Genomic DNA, 21,769 nt, shown 5'->3' with positions numbered 1-21,769 from the left:
CATTGTACCGCCACTGACATCCTCTGCAATTTAACTCTTACAATGTCCAGTTTTCATATTGTCCATTTCAGCCCAGTCATTTGTAAAAGAAAAAAACACCAGATGCCTTTTTGCTTTCCCAGTGTATGATTCTCTTTTAACCATAAAGTGCAAAAAAACAAAACAAAAACAAATTTACTTTGTGCCTTTATTTTGACGCATTCTGAGCGTTTCCTTTCGTAACGTTCTACTTCCGCCTTTAGGTTGCCTTCAGGGCCCGATTTTTGCACTTCGATATCCCAGACTCAAGATACTTTTCTTTTTTTGTAAATTTTTTGAATGAAATAAAATGGTTCTAAAATCAGCAGATGTGTATACGAACACAAATCAATTAATTATTTGTTCTTAATTTGATTTGTGTCTTCCCAATTAAATATGACTTTGCTATTTAAATGAGGGCGTGATTAGGGAGGCATCTTTATCATTTAATTATGTAAAATACCATAGTGACATTTTTCAAATTAATACCAATAATGAACAAAATAATGCAATTGAAACACATTCAATCCTTGATCTTACTTCCTATTAATCTTTTTCTTTTGCTTCTTTTAGACTTGACTTTGAGGCTTTAGTGTTCACATTTTTACCTTCCCCCACTAGATGGCGCTATTATTGTATTTATTGCATAATGAATGAGGATTATTATTTTTTTTTATGGTTATTTGGCAGTAGAATCGCTGTCGCATTTGTGGTTTTATTGTGTGTGCGCAATCTCATGTGTTATACTAAATATAATTTACATTTTTTTGGTAATCTGAAAACATGATAGATTAAAAAAAAAATGTAAATATGGAAAATTTATGTTTATTGTCAATAATTAGGTAACATCTGTGTATTAAAACTGACACAATAGAATAATTACATGTATTTACATGGCTTTGTTAAATTGAAAACCCTTTTGTTCAGCTGTAAGACTTTTATATTCATATGTATCTTATTTCATGTCTCACCTTTGTAAAGTGTCTTTGAGTACCTGTAAAAGCACTTTCTATATCAAAAGTTTTATTATTATTATTAGTATAAACTCCACGACTGTTAAAAGAAGCAAGTAGGTTGGAAAAATGGATAGATGGACATTGATATAGATCCCAGGCTATAATAATTTGAGAAAAATGACTGAATAAATTAAATGTTAAAATATATATGTATATATTAAAACAAAACAAATCCATAAATTGTAAAAGAAAAAAATATATATGTATCAATTATTCTGTGAGATTGTGTTAGAATAATCATCTAATGTATAGTGTTTTCTACATTAATAATTGAGGTTAAATTTACATTAAAGGTAAAACTAATATTTAAAAATAAATAGACAGAACAAAAGAATGAATGCATTTCTTTTCTTAAAAACATTGATTTAAAAAAACAGCACATAAGAATAATAAAAAAGAAAAAATCATTCCTTATGGAAGAATAAGTGGGACACAGTGCGTGAGTGTATTCTTTATTTAACAAAAGACGGATTAAATACATCTTTTAGTATTACATTTAACTTACGGTTTCAATAGCTTTAACTCTCATTATTACAGTTTCAACAAGTAAATATTCACTACACATGAAAAGAAAATATAACAGTCCTATCCATCATAGAAAGACTAAAAATAATAATAATAATAATAATGAGTGATTACACAGTCCTAAATTAATGTTAACGCTTCCTTTTCTGATCTATACATAAATACACCAAAAGTGAGCTTCAAAGGTTGAACGCTGTCTAGTAAAATGTGTGTGTGCTGGTTAACATGAATCCTATAGAAAAGTGTTAAACTGTGAATGAACAATCCAAAGTAAACTAATCTGAATATTTAGCTGCAGTTCACGGTGTTTTCTCTCGTCATCACTCCTACCGACAGTTTCTCTCTCCATCGCCCTTTAAATCACACGTGTCTCAACTCAAGGTCCGCAGGCCCAAATGAAGCCATTCATAGCATCAAATCTGGCCTGTGGCTGACTTTGCATGGAGTAAAGATCACAGGAAAAACATCACTTGGTAATGTTTGCTTGGTAAAACTTCCACTTGCACATCTGTGTGAATGAATGCTTTATTCTGAGATGTTGTGATGAATGAGTGCACAATGTTGGTAATAATACACGTATTCCTTTTTTTTTTTTTTTTTTTTTAAAGAAAATGGCTGAGATTTTACCAGTCCAGCCCGAAACTAACTTTGAAGATGGAAGTCCTTTAAGACTTACATTTCTTACACTAGAAATGTGTAGAAATCTGAATATGGTTTTGAACCCATGCTTTAATCATGGCTATCACATGTGAAACACACTGTTATAGAGGAAAATTATCCCCGTTATAGTGCCACTCAAGAAGACTGATGCATCTCACTCAATACCGGCCTTTACCTTCGGTTCTGGGCAAAAAGTCTAGTACTTTTATTTTGAAGAGGCTATGCAACCCTATTACTTACAGTAGGTGGTCATGATTTGATACTTTTTCACATTTTTATTGAAAAATAGTGAATTAGTTTTACTACTCTGACTCAACAACAGCTTCTGTGATGCATATTTGGATGAACATATTACTATGGTATATTTGAATGAATGAAACTTCACCGTACTTTAGACATGTACGGTTTTCATGGATTTGAAGCTTGTGTTAGAGAAGTAAAGGTGGGTGTACCACAGTTTTCAAACAGGTTGAACATGTGATCAACCAGTCCAGTTACAGTAGATGCACACATGGAGTAAACAAACTTTCTGTAGTTCCAGCTCTAGCAGCAATGAGAGCTTTAGCTCCGCCTTCCATTCCCATCCAGTTTTTAGTGTATTTCTGTCCTCTGGTCACACCGTAACTCCTCGTCTTCGGCTCAGACGGTGAACATGTGACCTTTAACCTGACTGGCCCGACCCCTCTTTCTCACATTTCACATTGGGCAACGGCTCTGTGCTCTCTGGCGCGGCTGTGGTTGAGGCGGACTGTGGAGGTGTGGCCACGTCAAAACCCTTCTCCATCCTTGGGTCTCCGTTTGCCCGCTCCTCGCCACTGTGCCCGGGCGGGGAATCGTGGGTGCGCATGTGCTTGGCCAGGTGGTCGTTACGCATGAACACTCGGGGGCAGAGTGCGCAGCTGAACTTTTTGGCGCCGGTGTGCGTCTGCAGGTGGCGCTGTAGTTCGTCGGAGCGCGTGAACCTCTTGCCGCAGAAGAGCCAGTTGCAGACAAAGGGCCGGTCCCCGCTGTGCCACCTCAGGTGGGCCTTCAGGTGAGACGTCTTGGCGTAGGCCTTGCCGCACCCGGGGATGTGGCAGTTGTGCATGTGCTTCCTCCGGGCGTCGTCGGTGCTTTGGCCCATCTGCTCGGCGTGGACGCAGTTGGGGCAGCGGCACGCGGCCTGGCCAGCGCCCCTGGAGGAGGAGCGGCGCTGGGGTTTGGGCCGAGCAGACACCGAGCTCTCCTGGGGTTCCTCCAATGAGTACGACTCCTGCGGCAGCATTTCAGGCGCCATCGCCTCCATCTTGAAGCTGTCCTGAGGGAAGAGGTGCGATGAGTGGGAGGCTGCAGCGTGCTGAGGGAGGACGCACAGCTGGGGGTCCGACCCGTAGGGCCCCAAAGAGGGCTGCAGACCCATAGAGCTGCCCGGACCCACTGAAGGCAAGCCAACCCCTGGGGCCGGCTGCAGTTCTATCCAACCTTGCTGGACGTCCCTGTGGAGCTCCCACCAGGGGGGGATATTCATGTCCTCAGAGCTGCCACTAGGTGGTGCTGTCCGTAACCAGGGCTCGTAGGGATGGGCCATGTGACCAGCGGGGTCAATGTTTGACAGTAGTTAGGGCTCTTCAACGTCTTCTGGGTCAAACTCGATTGGTCACCACATGGTGCGATGGTCGTATATTAAAATGGAGGAAAAAAAACCCACAGAAAAAACAAAAAACAAAATATATATCAGTTATTACGCCTGAAATCTGTACTTGGCTCAAACTGAAACAATGTGATCATGAGCCTCTGCAAACACAAAGTATGATGTTGTCACAACGGAGTGTGTGTGTGTGTGTGTGTGTGTGTGTGTGTGTGTGTGTGTGTGTCAGAGCTGAGTCAGATGAGATCATATAACAGAACTTTCTCAGGGTTGGTAAACCTCAAACATTTGAAAAAGCCTTTGAAGACAACAGAAGATACTCAGGGTGTAGGCAACACTTTCCAACATGTTTTATCATATCTTATCTTTTTTTTTAAATATATCTCAGGATCTCTCACAATGGAACAAATTCAGGAACATCTCATCCAATATTATAGGCCAGTTTTCTCCTGTCGTGGTCTTGAGAACAGCACTACCTACAACAGCACCTAGAGGTTAAGTTGTGTTCAAACAGGCAGCGTTTGTCCCCAACCAGTGGGCCGCAGACCAGTATGAGTCTGTGGATCATTTGGTAGCATTTTATTTTGAAAAATAGCCACTTTTAGTTTTTTGTGCATCACTCCTTGATTTGACTCTGTGCGGAAGAGAATCGCAAAGATGATGTCGTCTGGTATGACGGTGGTCTCTCACCATTTATCTATAACACAAATTAATAACTAATAAAACGTGTTTGATTTAGTATATATTTATTGTATTAGTGGAATGCAGGTCTTTAATACATTAACTGGTGGTCCCTGTTTGTGTAAACCTAATATTTGGCCATTGACTTTGCAGTGACAGTATAAAGATGGGTTTTTGTTTGCTGAATTTTTATTGGCAATTCTTTGAACTGTGTTTGGGTTTAGAACGTTTTATAGATATATAATTTAACTCAGAGATTGGAAACTTTTATCACAGCGGGTGCAACAAAATATGACAACACAATATCAACATTCACGGCAGCATTTATATAAAATGACCAATCAAAGCATTTGATACATACAGGAAAAAACAAAGAGTTTTGTGTGCTTTTGTTTTCATTGTGTTTATTTTCCTGTCAATTTTGTACATTTTTGTTAGTGTTCGGTGCTTTGGTGTCATTTTGTGTGTCTTTGTTGTTTTGTGTGTGCAATTAGTCATTGTTTTGTATTTTTGTTGTCATTTTTTACATTTAACTGTTATTCTTGTTTGTCAGTTGTGTAGTTTAGCCGATCAAGCCCTTCAAACAATCTTTTATATGCGTATATTCACTCTGAACGCACCGCAGATCAAAAACAAGCCTCAAAGCTTCAGTGATGTCACTTCATTAAAATGGCACTAGCCTGTCTTTACAGAAAGAATTCTGGGATTACTTAAATTACTCTTACGTTGAAGTATCAAAGCACGTCCCACTATCGCTAAAATTAATCTTAGTCTTTCCAAAGTGTTAATCGCATCATCTCCTACTGTCTCTTTAAGGCGTCTAAACCAGCTCAGCTTGGCCCAGAACTCAAACTTCTCTTCTTTTTGCACTTTGTGGATCTGTACCTGAGTTCTTATCCCAACAACGTGTTTTTAGTCTCTGTTCTCGCTGCTGTCCGAATGTTTCTGGACTTCACAGGTGCGGACGTTTAGATCCTCCTGTCTTCAACACTTGAATAACCAATCTGCGCCGTTCTCACGCTGCTTGGCCTTGAAGATAGAGTGAGTGTAGGGGAGGTGGGCAGACGTGTCCAGGCAGAGTCCTGTCACATGCATCCGCTGCCAGGTACTTCCCATTGACGGCAGTCAAAGAAAACAACATCGTCAGCCCTGTGTGAGCATCAGTGGTAACGTAGCTGGGACGGTGTGTGTGTGTGTGTGTGTGTGTGTTGACAGAGGAGCAGTTTGGAGGAAGAAGTTGCAGGGAGGTATTGGCTTCAGGCCAAAGCCTATTTGTACGTCTCTGAGGTTTGTGAAGATGAAACCTGGCAGACAGAGGAACCAGTTTTTTTTTTTTTTTTTATGAATCACACCGTGATTTACAACAACAGCCCCCCAGGCAGGTACGAGAGGGAGAACCGTAAAACAAGCGCGCTCACACACACACACACACACACACACACTGACAGGATCCAAGAGCCTCAAAGTCCAACCATAACAGCAGCATGAACAATCCCTTCAGCGGTGTAATTATGGTCACACGTGCTGAAATCGCATCCTGTCCTTTCAGAAATGTACGCACGCCTCGACAGCGTCGGGCTCCGACTTCCAGGTGACACAAAACTCGTTAAAAGTTAGACCAGGCCGCAGAAATGCATTCTCCAAGTCGCGACCTGCATCGTCTCCCATTATCTTTACGGCAGGAAACAGAGGTCATGTCTATCGATTCCATCCAAAGGTCCACAAACAGAAGGTCAAGGTGAAAAGTTGACCTTCAACTATAGAGCTTTCAATGACTCGTCTGCTAATTATAGCCTATGGCCAAATGTGTTTATCAGCAAGTCTTGGTGTCTTCTTTCCTTTTTTTCAATTTTGTGTACAGAAGCACAATAAAGGGAGCTTGAAAAATGGCCGTGTCTTAAGTTTGGAAAGTTATACCCGAGAGGAAAATTCATAAAAAGACTTGGTAAAGAGGATGTTCTATTAGATTAGACAAGGATTATCTTATTTTAGCTCTCAATACACATGAAATCAATAAATTATATTAAAATACAGTAGAAACCTGAACAAAGACAAGAAAAAACCTTCAGAATGTTGTTAAGCGAAGAGTTTACATCTGATATTTCATTAAACTTAGAGATTAAAGGACGTATGAGCCTGTTAAAGTACAGGACCAACATTGACAAATCTCTAACGTACAAGAAAGATCTGTGTTTCATCCACTAGAACTAAACATCGGCAGAACAGCAGTTCTCTCTACCAACTAGCATCTTCTAGCATCATTGAGACGAAGGCTGTGTTCGAAATAGCATACTAACGTACTACTCATACTAAGTCTGACGTCAAAATAAGTATGTAGTGCGTTCACATTGGATAGTATGAAAAAAGATTGTGTACGTGAGAAATATCCGGATGTATACTACAATATATCGGGACAATTTTTTTTTATGGAGCGGTGTCATACTCAGCCGCCTCATGATGCATTGCGAGCAGAATGTAAAATCATCCTGGGACCGGCTCGAAGCTAAAAATTAACATCCCCATTTCAAAACTAAAGCATCTCTTCTTGTCTTCCATTAGTTTTTAAACGCTTTTGTGAATAGGGCTCTTGTTTTGAAGTTAACAGGAAGTTTTGTCAGTAGCACAATGGCGGCTCTCCGAAAATCTCTGAAAATTCTGCACGGAACGTGTGCACGCGAGTTTCATGGGTCAAATGAGCACATGTTGATATTCTAGTCACTTTCTCGCTGAAAATGTCTTCAGAACTTTCAAAGGTGGAGAATCAACGGAGAATTTAGCCTCAGTGTGATTCAGGTTTTTGACGTTTTTGAAGTATACTTCAGTGGGAAAGGTCATCATCCTAATGATACTTATATACTGTAGTAGACAGTATATACTCATTTAGTTTGTAGTATATAGTACGTTAGTGTGCCATTCTGAACACAGCCTAACAATAGCAACCGGGGAGTTGGCAATACTGACCCTTTGACTCTGCTCAGCCAATGCTTCAGGTTTCTTTATCCATCACCTGACAATTGGCCTTTAAAAGACCGCTTTTAGAAGGAATATGAATCGGTCGTCGACTGTCAAAGTAATTGTTTAAGGGAGGAGCAAAAAAAGTTTTGTAAAAATGACGGTTGTGTTTGTTTTAAAGATGAAAGGTTATTGTTTTTAATCAGGTTGCATCCCTGATCAGTAAAGTAGAGAATATCTGGTTGAAGTTGAGTCTACACCATTCAAAGATGCACTGGAGTCTCAATGAAACTGTAAAGTAATTAGTTTGGAATTCCCAAATGAAAGGTTTGTTGTTAAAGGTCAAGCTGATTTATTCCTGGGCGGCTCAGAGTCAAGGTTGCTGCTCTGTAATCTTTCGAGAATGCGACTCAGACGCACGGCGGGACTTTTGCCCTCAACGCCACGACCGTAAACAAACTCAGACAGCGCGGCCTCCGCGGCGCTGGGAGCGATGGCGGCTGCAGAAGGAAACAGCTGGCATGGGGGGAGGAGGAGGAGGATGCTACGGTACAATGACAAAGCTTTGGTCATAAAACCTGCCCCATCAAGACCCAACAAAGCCCCTGTTTATAAGTCTGCCACGAAGGAGAGAGCAACTGTGAAGGAACATCTTTAATTTCATTGATCTGTGACTTTTTAAAGACGTAACATCAGCAGGTTATTAAAAACGTGCAGTAGAAATTAATACTAGCAACTCACTAAAAATTCGTGGCCTAGTTTGTCAATTGAAGATGTGAATTCCCACCTAAACTCGAGCTGCGATCACAAGCATCTGGAAGTGAGCTATTAGATGTTTTGCTGAACAATTTTCCCCTTTAATTCTCACTTAAATAAAGCCATGGACTAAATGTGACATATTATGCAAACTGCAAACAGTTAAAAAATACGTTTTAAGTTTAATTCTTAATCGTCTGTTCTTCCATTTTTGGTTAGAAAGAGTTGAGTGCATTTTTTTTTTTAGCCAAAATCGTACCAAACATGCTTAACAGGGTTAATAGAGTCAACTACTGTTATTAACTTTATATTTAAATGCTTCAGATGATTTACAAAAACAGGAGCGTTAAAATGAAGTCACACATGACTTGATTGTGTGATTGGAGATGTTTCCGCTTGACTTGTCACACACCATCAGCTAAAGCTGTCTTTGTACCAGGGCCTTTTCAGATATGCTTATGAATACAGTCATAATAATCTGAACCGCTTGTTCATCTCAGCACATTAAAAACACACTTCAGACACAAGATAACATCATCACGAGACAAACTGCGTCACCTAGCGCGAGATTTTGACCAGGATTATGGGTGGAATATGACATATTCGTCCAATTGTCACACCTTCTAGACATTCAGTCACCTGTTTTCTAAAGAGAATATGGTGTATATGCGCGATATTGTTCCAAAACATGCATGTGAGGCCCGAATCAAGATCAGTTTGATTTTTTTTAATAAAATGTGTGGTTTAAACCTTTTTAAAATTTTAAAATCAGTAGTTTTTTAACATACAGTGAAGCCTGCAGGTTTATTAAAAAAGGTTTAAAAAAGCTAAAAAAAAAAAAAGCAAAGTTATAACAAGGTTTATATTAACATAGGTAAATTATCATCATCTAAAAAAAATATGATAGAATTAAATCTCCTTCAAAAGGGAGAAAAATAGGGCCATGAATCGCATCTTGAGAAAACAAACGAGTTTTAGTTCTTTTTTCCCATGAAAATCCACACGAGGAAACACATACAACGTCGGAATTAAACTTGAATCCTTCATATTAAAGGATCGAAATTCCTCCTGCTCTCACACACGGACGATAGTTTAAAGAGGTGACTGGACTCAGGTGTGATGGAGCAGAGATGCTGACGACATGCAGGATGACACGAAACATGGAGAGGAATGAAGAGTCCTGATTCGTTTTACATGGACACATCCTGTGCATTTATTCTGAAGGAGACGATGTTTTCCATTGTTTACTACTGATAAAGTAAGTTAAATAGTTATATATATATTAGTCTCTTTCAGTTAACCTTTTCTTTCACTTTGTTTTTTTTAGTTTGTAGATAAAAGCTGCTGCTGCTGAAGACATTTAATGAAAAGTCGACGTCATTTGAATTTTTGTCTAATTTGCAGAAGTTTGATGTAGTTTGTGTTATAATGCAGTAAATTGAGCAGTTATTCCGGTTCGATCAATAAACATTTTAATGTGGCCCGAATGTGATAATATCTAATATCTAAGGTTTACCTGAAACATGTTTTTATTTATTTATTACAGGTGATTGTAAAGTTGGTTTCTATGCTATTTATTGTTTGAATGTCAAAGGATTAAATTACGATATTTCCTGTACGTTTGCTGTAATTTATATAAAGAAAAAAAAAAGGGGAATATAATGCAAGATCACTCTTCTTAAAAAATTATTTGAATTTGACTCGTACATAATATAATCTGTGGGTTGAAACTCAAATCTGAGAAAACCAAAAGCACACATTATTAGCATTAAACCATGTCCGTTCTGCAGAAATCCACAGCACGAACCTCACAACACGATTCCGAAGATACATGAGTACGTATACTCGGTTACTCCGCCACCTAAATAGTTTATTCAGATATCTGTGCTTTACTGGAGGTTTTCTTCTGGATACTGTTTACATTTTAAAAACACATATCTGTACATTTTAGTTATTACATTTGTTAAAACTGCCTCGTTGCTTTCTTTAACTTGACAGAATAAAGGAAAATAAGTAAGAAAACACGGATTAACCGATTTTGAAACTGCGTTGCCAGGTTGGGTTTTTTTTTTTTTTTGTGGAGGTTTATACGACATTTTGTGGATTTTTGTCTGTTTCTGAAGGAAATTATCAGTTGTATCTGGCAATGCAGAGCAGATGGTTTCATGTGTGGGAGACTGAAACTTAAAAAAATAATTAAATCAGGATAAAAAGACACAGACAGAGAAGAAAACAGACGTCAGTTCACAGCTCTGTTGGTCAGTCTTTAATGTTAAATTAAATCTTTGTGTGTCTTTAATAGCTTTATTAGCAAACCTGAGCTAACGTCAGTGTCCTCCATTTAACACCACATTGTTTTATTTTTAATGCAGATGATTAGTGTAGTTAAAGGTGAATTTGTGCATCACACTGAAAATATCAAGTTATAATTATGGGGCAAAGCTGAGTTTTCCTTTTAGCGTTTTTTTTTTTTTTTTTACTTGAGCAAAGAGTTGAGTCGGTACTTTTACTTTTACTAGAGTACATTTTAACACACGCAATGTAACAAAGGTCTATCACAATCCTTTTTTAATTTAGGTACAATTTAAAGCCCTTGTATAAATGCACCTGCTTAAATGTTCCCATTAAGCATGAAATCACTTTAATTTACTTAATGAGTTTCAGTCACAGCCTTAAAATAACACGTAAACAAGTTCAGGTGCATTCTGTAACAATAAGTTACTTTTTTCTTTGTTTTGCGTTTCAACACCAGGATGTCTGTGTCCTGTCCTGCACAATAATGTGAATAACATGAATTTAAATTCCTGTTAAAAGGTTAATTTTAATGCCTGAGTATCTGCTTCCTGTTTGTTTTTGAGTAGATTAAAGTTTGGCGGTACGTGTACCAATGTGTGAAGTAAAATGATATAGTATAGTCAAGACATTAAACACAAATTTAAAGCATACATACATACATAGACTCAATATATATATACAGTATATATATATATTTAATGCTTTAATACAAAGTGAAGATTTTGCACTAGTTTGAGTTATGCATAACTTAAATCTCTGCTTGGTTTAAAGCAGGTCTTAGTTGTGTCATTTATTTCGTTAATTTGAAGTTTTTTGATGAATTTTGATAAATGAACAATAAATATTGTGAACTTTGGTGACTAGATAATTTAGTTAAGTGCATATTTGATGAATGGTGTGTGTTATTGCATTTCATTGTGACTAAGTCATGTTTAGTGATTTAGTCACTGAAATTAATTTTGTTGACAAAGTTAGAAATAATGTATTAAATCTTGGATTTTATTTTGCTATCTAAATTATAAATATTGAATATTACACTGACCATACTTTAAATAATTCATCGTGTTTTTTGTGACTAAATTGTTTTGTTGTGTGCATTTTAGAAACTTTATATACCTTGAAAATAATTAGTATTTGGGGAGATAAATGTAAGAATTACTTATACCATTAGTCACAATTATTTTTAAGCATCTAAACCGATTCTATTTGTTTATCCCACCCAATGTAAATAATTTTCTTTGTTTACAAATTTTAGATAAACCATAGATTACTATGGCAACAGTGTTTATACTTTTGAACAATTTGAGTGTTCTTTGTGTTAAACAAATCTCTTTAAAGTAGTGTATGAATTGGTTTTTAAAATAGTGAATAATGTTCATATTGGTGGTTCATAAGCATTGTGCTTTATGTGATTATGTATAATAATGTTATTAGTTTATAGGTTAATAAACCGTGAATATTGTACGTTATGTTAGATATATCATGGAAAAGAATGTTCATATTGGGTAAATAAACCATGAATATTGTTCATATTGGGTACTAAACCGTGAATATCGTTCATATTGGGTAAATAAACCGTGATTATTGTTCATATTGGGTAATAAACCGTGAATATTGTACGTTGTTAAATAATTTATAAAACATGGATAAGAATGCTCATATTTTATACAGTTATTAATGTTCTTTGTTAGACAATAACGTTTATATTCTGTTCATATTGATCCAAAAACACTGAATATAGTTTATACTGAGTAGTAAATCGTGAATAATATTAATATTGGTTCATAAAACATGATTAATGTTGATAATGGTGGAAAAAAAACGGAATAATGTTGCTTTAAAAAAAAAATGTGAATAATGTCTTATAATAATTTTTCATAATGTTATTATTGGTTAATAAAATAAAATTGGTATTAAAATAGAAATATTGTCCTAGTTCTTGGGTGTATAGTGGATAGTAAAGGTTATACCTTTGAATAATGTGAGTTCGCATGATAAACATCAATGTAAATCACTTTTTACATATGTTAAGTGGAAGTTTATAAAGATTTTTTTAAATGGAAACACTTCCATGATTTAATTTAATAACATGTTAAAAGTTGTTCTTTGGTGACCTAAAGTCAGTCGTAGGGTTTACCTGTTCTCCGTCTTGGCTCCTTGTTTCTGTCTCTCAGCTCGTGCTTTTCCCCCTCAGGTAAAAAAAATCAATCCTCCTCATGGTCACTTTATCCGCTGCTGTGGTCCAGGAGAGGTGAGTGATGGTCGGACAGGTGAGGAGAACAGCTACGGAGCATTTTACACACTGACTCACGCGCTGCGGGCGGTAAGTCTTCAACCCTCCAGGCTCCGCCCACCTCACGGGCCACGGTCGGCATTTCCACCAATCAGGGAGCGACGTGCTCGGGGTGCCCCGAGTGTGCGTAACTGCACGGAGAGATTCCTAACTTATTAAACCATTAAACCAGATAAACGAGCTACAGCAGCAGTAGGCAACTGGAGGCCCGGGGGCCACATGTGGCCCTTAGTGTCATTTTGTGCGGCCCCAAAAGTAAAAACAAAAAATTATTCTAAAAATGCATAAAATGACAGGAAATTGCACAAAACATACAGCAAAAAATACACAAAATGAATCTTTAAAAAAAAAAGAGTATATAATACCAACAGAAAATACACAAAAGGGTGACAATAATAAACAAGAAAACAAACAAAAATACACAAAATGACAGCAAATTTACACTAAATTACTTAATTAACACACAAGATGACAAAAAATAACTGAAAAATATATGAAAACAAAATAAACAAAAAATGAGAGCAAAATATGCAAAATGACGACAAAACCCACAAAATGACTGCAAAATAAAATATCAAATGACAAAAAAAACGTGAGTACAAAATGAAAAAAAATACACAAAATGATTCCAAAAACAAAAATACAAAATCAGAGAAAAATGTACAATATCACAAATCAAAACAAGTTTTATTTCTAGAGCACTTTACAACAACCAAAGCGCTGTACACAATAAAAAAAAAATACAATTTAAAAACAGCGTAATATAAAATTAAAAACAGACCATTATCACAGCAAAAATAGACAAAATGAATGAATTGTCTGGCCCTCGGATCAGACAAGCACACGTTTTCTGTTGCCCTGCCGTGTAATTATTATATCATTATAGCAGTTGAGAATCAATGAGTTTGGATCAGAGATGGGCAACTGTTATCACATTATCGAGGGGAACAACAATGTTCATGTCTGATCCACATTATCAAAATTCATGTCAACATTTAGAATATTGATTAACCTGAGCGTTATTACAGGAGAGAACAAAGGTTTGTGTGTTTTGTTATTTTGTAAATTTTTGGTGTGATTGTGTGGGGTTCTGTTGTTGCTTTGTATGTCACCTATGTTTTTTTTGTGCATTTTAGTGTATTTTTGGAGTCATTTTGGTGCCTGTTGCCCATGTCTGCTTTAGAGAATCTCCATAAAGGCAGCTGTGGTGTGGTATTCCATGTCTGCAGTGGTTCTATCAACAAAGCACCAAAGAAGAAGAACCAGTGAGAGTCATGGACGGTGAAGCTCAGTGATGCATGTTATGATTCAATCTCAGTATCTTAAAAGAAGTAAAAAAAAAACAACAAAAATCATGTGTAGTTTAAGCGACATATTTTTATTTAATAGTTTTACAGCAGCAAGTCAAGTTAGGCTCCAAAATAAGTTGTTTTTTTTTACATAAAAGAAAGTGGATTGAACATCTATTTGATCATTGCTCCTCAAACATCTCGTTGTCAAGTACTTCCTCATCAAATCACACGAAACAAGAACAAAAAATGACAGAAATTTACACATAATGACTCCAGACATTCAACATGACAAAGAAAACAGGACAACAGAAACACACACACTGATTCTGACAACCAAGGAGAAGACAATTAAACTACACGATATTAAATTGCATTAAGAACACACAAAATAACAGAAAGATACGCAAAAAGACTCCAATGTCAACAAAATAACTCCAGCAATACGCCAAACAAAAATGATTCCAAAAAACGACGACAAAAATACAGAAAATTACAGCAATTTACACACGAATATTAAAAAAATGACTGAAAAAAAAAACACCACACAGAGTACCATACATTACAAAATGCAGTTAAAACCCAAACTCATAGAGGTAATGTATGTATGTTACAGAAAAAGTGGAAAAATGTGTGTCCATTGTGGAATAATCTCCAGTTTGGCCTGAAAAGCACTCAGTGGGATTAGTTTTCTAAGGCTCCTGTCAATAGACCACACATGTCATAGAGAAGATGTAGAAGGAACAAGTGTCACTTTAACCCTTTCACTGCAGGCACACATGAAGGTTTCAGTGTTTTTGGCACGTTTCAGTAAAATAATCATTACTGGATCAGATGCTAATGAGGTCTAAACAGTTCTACACAACTGTGTCATCGTCATAGCGATGCAAGTAAGCATCTCACACATGCACATCATGATTATTCATTTGAACTGTATGTTTTGCTCACTGTGCCAAAACTCTAAACACAAACAAATAAGAAACAGCTATCATCACAACAATGAGAATACCTTGCCAAAAATGTTAGCCTGGAATCCATCCTAATATCTGTATTGTTCAAAGATTAATACAGGTGATTACGAAGTGGGTGTGGCTTATTGCCAGGTTGCCAAATTGTAACACTGGTGCCAAACGATCCACATTTCTATCATATGAACACACTTTCAAAAGCACACAAAATGACAACAAATACAAATCACAAAATGGAAGAAAAAAAAACACAAAAAGACAGAAAACACAAAAAATGACTCTAAGAAAATAAAACAATACACAAAATGGCAACAAAATTACACAAACTGAGTCAAAAATAAACAAGTAGACACTGTAGTGTAAATACAACAACAAAATCAAACCATGCACAGTAAGTAGCAGAAGATACGGCTATGAGTTACCAAAAAACAGACAATGCCAACCCAGAAAGATATTTACATTTTTAAACTTGTGGGTGTGAACCTGAAAAATAGCAGAATATAACAAAATAAGGCAACTTTAAAACTAAAACTGTTGAGCAGATAATGATGCAAAGGGAAAATTGTTCCCATGATAACCAAAAAAATGAGTCTTCAAAACAGTTTTAGTTAACAAAAGGCATTTCGATGGACACAAAAAAACCAAAACATTTACATAATTATATTTATCGTTAGGTTTGAAGAAATTGTCAAAAAAAAAGTTCCCATTTCTGTGTGTGTATTGTCTGCACTCTGCTGCATAAATACATTTAGTAAAAAAAAGCACAACATTTTTCTTACTTATGACCCATCGAAAATGGGTCCATGGCCCACTTTTGGGTCCCGACCCACAAGTTGAGAACAACTGGTCTAAGGGTTTTCCACGGTGTGTTTAAAGAATAGTTATGATGAGTTAAAGTTTTGTTTAGACCTATTTGTTCTTAGTGTAAAAACTGTAATCAGACACTCTGGGCTTCAATTCAATGAATAAATAAAGAAACCAGAAATAGTTTGATCTTCATGTCATGTTTGATTCTTGTGCAGAGCATTTGCAGCGAGTGCAGGATCACCACAAGTTTTTCACCGTGCATCACACATGAAATAGTTTTCGAACACCTTCTTCTTCCTTTGAGGTCCGTCTTTTTATCTCGTCTCCTGGCTGAGTTAATTCCTTTCCTGTTGTGGCACGTTGGTGGAGCAGCTTCAAATCACCTGACAAACACAGACCACAGACAGGCCGGCGAAGTTGCTTCCTAAACTGTGCTTCTACTGCTCTCAAGTTTATATAAAGTTTGGTCAGAAACACAAAGCCAATGAGGAGAAATACTCATTCACCGACTACGATGAGGAACTGTTTTAATCCAGAAGATGCATTTGCACTGCATTCAAACACCAACATTGTTTATTCTGCAAAGAATCTCTTCAATATATTGTAAATGATTTAAATACTTATCAAGTGTCTCATCCATCAGATATAGACCAGATTGATCATTCTATAAAGCAAGGGAGCTCCACGTGTCTGTGTGTTCCTCAAATATCTCTGTGAATCAGGCTCAGATTGACCTGAGACTTTTTTTTAAATTTTATTTTATTTATTCAGTTCATTTCCGACATGGTTGCATTCACAGAAATTCATTTGACATTCAGAGCAAAATCACATCATTATTTTTTTTTTTTTTTTTTTTTTTTTTGTCCTTTTACATGTCGGAAAGGGCGACGGAAAAAAGCATTATGCTTATCTAGATCCGTCCCCTAATTTAAACACAGATAATTTTACATCCAACCTCGTTTCTTCCCTTTTTTTTTTTTTTTTTTTTTTTTTTTTTTTGTCCTTTTTTATGTGATGTGTTCTCGTCTGCAGTCATTGTTCCTGTTGTTACTCCTCTTCACTGTCCTTGTTCTCCGTATCTCCTTGGGTTTTCTTTTCCAGTCGTTGTTTACGTTCCTCCAACTCTCCAAACGTAAAGTTCTTCTTCTTTCGGAGTACCTTTCAACTTTCAACATGGCCGCTGCTTGGTTCAAAGGTGTGCGACGTTGGATTTATTTTACTGCAATGATACGTGAATGAATTATTCCATAAAACTGTCCACCGGGAACAGAGCCAGCCCAGTCACTAGCACGCCAGAGCCAATCACTGGAAAGCTGGGTCTGATGACATCATCATGGTTGGACTGGTGTGTGTGTGCGTGTGCGTGTGCGTGTGCGTGTGTGTGTGCGTGTGTGTGTGTGTGTGTGTGTGTGTGTGTGTGTGTGTGTGTGTGTGCGTGTGTGGTCAGTTTGGTTTAGTTGAAGTTTGTTTAGTTTAAAGGAGTCAAAAAAATCACTTTATTTAGTTCAGGTTAGAATAGTTTGGTTTGGCTTAGTATAATTTAGCTTAGTTTGGTAATAAAATGCTTTAGTTTAGTTGAGATCATTTTATATAGTTTAGTTTAGGTTAGCATAGCTTGGGTTAGCTTAGTATAGCTTACCGTAACTTAGTTTGGTATGTTGTAGTTTAGTTCAGTTAAATTAGTTTATATAGTTTAGCTTGGGATAGCTTAGTATAGCTTAGCTTTGTTTGGTAATAAAATGCTTTAGTTTAGTTAAGATCATTTTATATAGTTTAGTTTAGGTTTGCTTAGCTTGGGTTAGCTTAGCGTCGCTTACCGTAACTTAATCAATCAATCTTTATTTCAGACTCACAAAGGTCCATAGAAAACATTTAAAATACAGACAGACAAACACTAGTTAATTAGTTTAGGTTAGCTTTGCTTGGGTTAGCTTAGTATAGCTTAGCTTAGTTTGGTAACAAAATGCTTTAGTTTAGTTAAAATCATTTTATATAGTTTAGTTTAGGTTAGCTTAGCTTGGGTGAGCTTAGTATAGCTTAGCTTAGTTTGGTAATAAAATGCTTTAGTTTAGTTAAAATCATTTTATATAGTTTAGTTTAGGTTAGCTTAGCTTGGGTGAGCTTAGTATAGCCTAGCTTAGTTTTGGTAATAAAATGCTTTAGTTTAGTTAAGATCATTTTATATAGTTTAGTTTAGGTTAGCTTAGCTTAGCTTGGGTTAGCTTAGCATAGCTTACCGTAACTTAGTTTGGTATGTTGTAGTTTAGTTCAGCTAATTAGTTTTTATAGTTTAGCTTGGGATAGCTTAGCTTAGTTTGGTATTAAAATGCTGTAGTTTAGTTATGATAACTTTATATGGTTCAGTTTAAGTTAGATTAGTTTGGGTTGGTTTAGTATAGTTTAGCTTATTTGGTATTAAAATGCTGCAGTTAAGTTAATTTAAGATCCTTTTATTTAGTTTGGCATAGATTCGATTGGGTTAGCTTAGTATAGTTTAGCTTTGGTGTTAAAATGCTTGAGTTTAGTTTAGTTATGAAAACTTTATAGATTAGTTTAAATTACATTAGCTTGGGTTAGCTTAGTATAGCTTAGTTTGGTATTAAAATTATGTTGTTTAGTTGATTACAGATTACTTTATAACAGGGTTTTAATGGTTAGCTTACTTGAAATTAGTTTACATTATCATTTCGTCTGAATTAGTATTACTTTAGTTGGTTTATCTTAGATTAGTGTGATTCATTCAGTTGGTTTAGGTTAGCCTAACCAAGCAGTTATTTCTAATCAAACTCAGGCAGGTAAAGGAGATGAGTGCAGAAGCAAAAGTGAGAAACTTTCAAAATAAAATAACCATAGCATACAAAAAAATTATTTAATAATTTATTTTTTTAAACTTTACTTTTTTCTCTCTCTCTTTGTGGTCCACGGACTGTTACTGGTTGCCAGCTGGATGGTGTGCGACATGTTGTGCTACATGTTAATCTCCAATCAATTGCTCACATCTAGACTTTCTTTGTATGTGTAATTGCAGGTTGTCGTCATTGTGTTGCTATTTGTCTTTGATGGTTTCTACAAATCAGTAAGTGTCACAAAACTCAACAGTAACTCAGGCCTTTTACTGTGTGTCTACACTATTAGGATGTTGTAGGTTCAAACCCCCGATGACCTGCTTGGACCTTGACCAGCTGAGGCATGTGCTTAAATACGTCGTTTTTGACGTTTGTCATTCAGTGGTCTAAACGTGACGAGCAGCAAAGGTCACCTTTGTGCATCGTTTTGTGCTTCCATTATCTAAGTGGGTGCAGCTTTCAATAATAGGTGGAGCTGCACTGAAGACTTTCCACTGCAGGTTAGATAACACAATTGTCTCCGTGCTAAGATTCACTCCAGAAATTCCAGTTTCGATGAGGTGACAGTTAAAAAAATATGTGTCACGGGAGGATACGAGGTGTCCGTCTCTAACCGGACGATGTTAGGCTTTAAAAGAGACAAAACACAGTTTTCTGAGATACAAACAGAAGAAACAATGAACTCAGTGTGTGTGTTGATTAGGGATGTAACGATTAATCGTAAGGCAGTTAAAAATCGATTCATAGGTATCACGATTGACATCGATACTTTGAAAATTGAATCGCAGTACTTTTTTTAAAACTATATTTATCCCTTCTCTTGTCCAGCAGTGTACCGGCGGGCGGAATCTGCTACTATTTTCTTTTTGGCCGCCTTCTACGCTTACATGTTAATGTTACATGTTAATAAATTATTCCTTGCCCCTTTAGCACCGAAAGAATATCTGTAATATTACGTGAATATCTGTAAAAGTCACGTTTTTCTATTAGCCCTGTCTGCTAGCATAGCATCTCTTCTTCACTGCTACATTAGCTGCATGCCAACCGACCACTGGGTTACCAGCGCCCTCTGCTGGTTTAAACAAATATTTGACGTAAATCAGTGCAATGACGGTTTTTTTTCTTTAAAAGTCCGATTGTTAAGGCATAAAATACATTTTCAGTTGCACTTAAAAAAAAAAAAGAACTATTATGCAGTTTTGTATTGTTTACTATAGAACCAGAATTGAAATTAATAAGCTTCTTCTTCATTTGTATTATTCCTTTATTTATTTCATTCAAGATTTATTTTTAGTTAAATTGCATTGTTTTGAATAGTTTATCAAGGGATTCTTTTGACAATTAAAAATAAAAGGAAAATAATACAGTATTTTCTATTTTTTTCCCCCCAAAAAGAAAGGAATATTTTTCAGTCATCATTTGTCTACAGTCCCATTTTGTAAAATAAATCGTGAGAGAATCGTATCGTGAACCCAGTATCGTGAATCGAATCGTATCGAGAGTTGAGTGAATCGTTACATCCCTAGTGTTGATATGTCGCACTAATCTTTACTGATTCTATTGTTACGTTTTTGGGATAATTTATGAGCTTCTAGTGAACTCCAGAAAGACTAACTGTGGTGGTGGGGGGTTTGTCTCCAAGCAGCTAAGGGTCACATCTGGATGGAGAGGGAAGACTCTCCCACATGTGTCCCTCTGCGCTACTTTCCCAGTGCTGTCCACACCCTCCAGCTAATCGCCGTCGATTGGTAGCATCTATTGTGTTTAAAATGCCAGTAATTAGTTAGGAACGAGTTTTTAATGCATCTGCTCTTTTTAAGGACACAGTGGTTCACCTGAAACTGCAGTCACACTGCTCTGCATTGTGTCAGAGTTTATTCCAGTGTCTGACTTCATTCAAACAGTATGAGACCATATTTAATTTTTTTTTAAACCTTATTAATGAGTAAAAAATCATTTTTATAGCAGCTTTTGATGTTCACAAAATGCAGTTACAAAGTGTAAAAATATTGCAGAAGATCCGATTTGACCTTAAAACTTTTGTATTTGTAGTAATAACTTGAAATTAGAATTGTGCCAATTGGTTTTGAGATCAGCTTTTATTTCACTTCAATTTATTTGTTTGTATTTGTGAAGAAAAAGGGCAATAAGAAGTATTCAAATCTACCTTCGGGATGATTAAGCTCATTAATAATCACGTGAATCGCTGTATAGTTTAAAACAGTTTGTTTTACTTTCATTTGCATTTATTTATTTGTTAGTTTGGGATTAAGTCAAAAGTGCTTAACGAATTTTATTAGTTATTTTTTTAACCAAAGACAGACCTTAGACCATGAAAGATTTAGGTACATTTTGGAGTGGATCGAGATCAATATACTGATTCTGGATCAGTTTGAATAATCAACAAATCCCTATCTCTCATCATTGGTGAAATAATAATAATTTAAAAAAAAAAATGAATCTCTACATATTTGACTGATCTTTACAAAATTTTTGCTCTGGTATCTCACACTAGTTCCTATGGAAGTGAATCAGGGTCAAGGCCGAATGTCGATAATAAAGTCGGAATGGTAAAATTAAAGTTGACATTTCGAGATTAAAGTCGAAAAGACAAGATCGAAATCAAAATTTCAAAAATGAACTCAAAATACATTATTGTCATAAAAATCAAAGGTTTGCTAATGAAATATAATCTACGGAAACTAATGAGGGCCAATTCACAATATGACGACAAACAGCAGATTGTGTCTGTAGTGTATGGACTATTTGTTCAAGCCGAGTAATATTCCCCACACATTGGCTCAGTGATATGTGTTGAAGCAGTAAATCATCACGTTAAGTAGACGCTCCATCTCCGTCTTTCTTTTTATTTCAAAGTGGTTACAGACACAACTGTGGTCGTCTACAAAATGCAGTGTATCGATGAATGCGTTAAACTATCCTTCAAAAGTTGGGTTTAATAACAAAGCTTCTTTCTTTTAGCTCATAAACACAGCGTTGTGATCTCTTTAAGGACTTTGAAGACTGTCGTTTTGG

The 21,769-nt window shown here is 36.2% G+C and overlaps 1 protein-coding gene across 1 annotated transcript; it reads right to left on the bottom strand.

The window, feature by feature from the left end:
* Positions 1-1,518: 1,518 nt before the first annotated feature.
* Positions 1,519-12,843, bottom strand: sp6 (Sp6 transcription factor). Its single transcript, XM_028450220.1, has 2 exons — positions 12,668-12,843; positions 1,519-3,902 (listed from the first exon to the last, which is right to left on the bottom strand). Exon 2 carries the CDS (start codon positions 3,784-3,786, stop codon positions 2,881-2,883), a length of 906 nt encoding a protein of 301 aa, XP_028306021.1. The 5' UTR covers positions 3,787-3,902; positions 12,668-12,843; the 3' UTR covers positions 1,519-2,880.
* Positions 12,844-21,769: the final 8,926 nt, after the last annotated feature.

This window comes from Gouania willdenowi, chromosome 1, assembly GCF_900634775.1.
Source record: "Gouania willdenowi chromosome 1, fGouWil2.1, whole genome shotgun sequence".
Taxonomy (NCBI): Eukaryota; Metazoa; Chordata; class Actinopteri; order Blenniiformes; family Gobiesocidae; genus Gouania; species Gouania willdenowi.
This window is presented reverse-complemented; position numbering and strand designations above follow the sequence as displayed.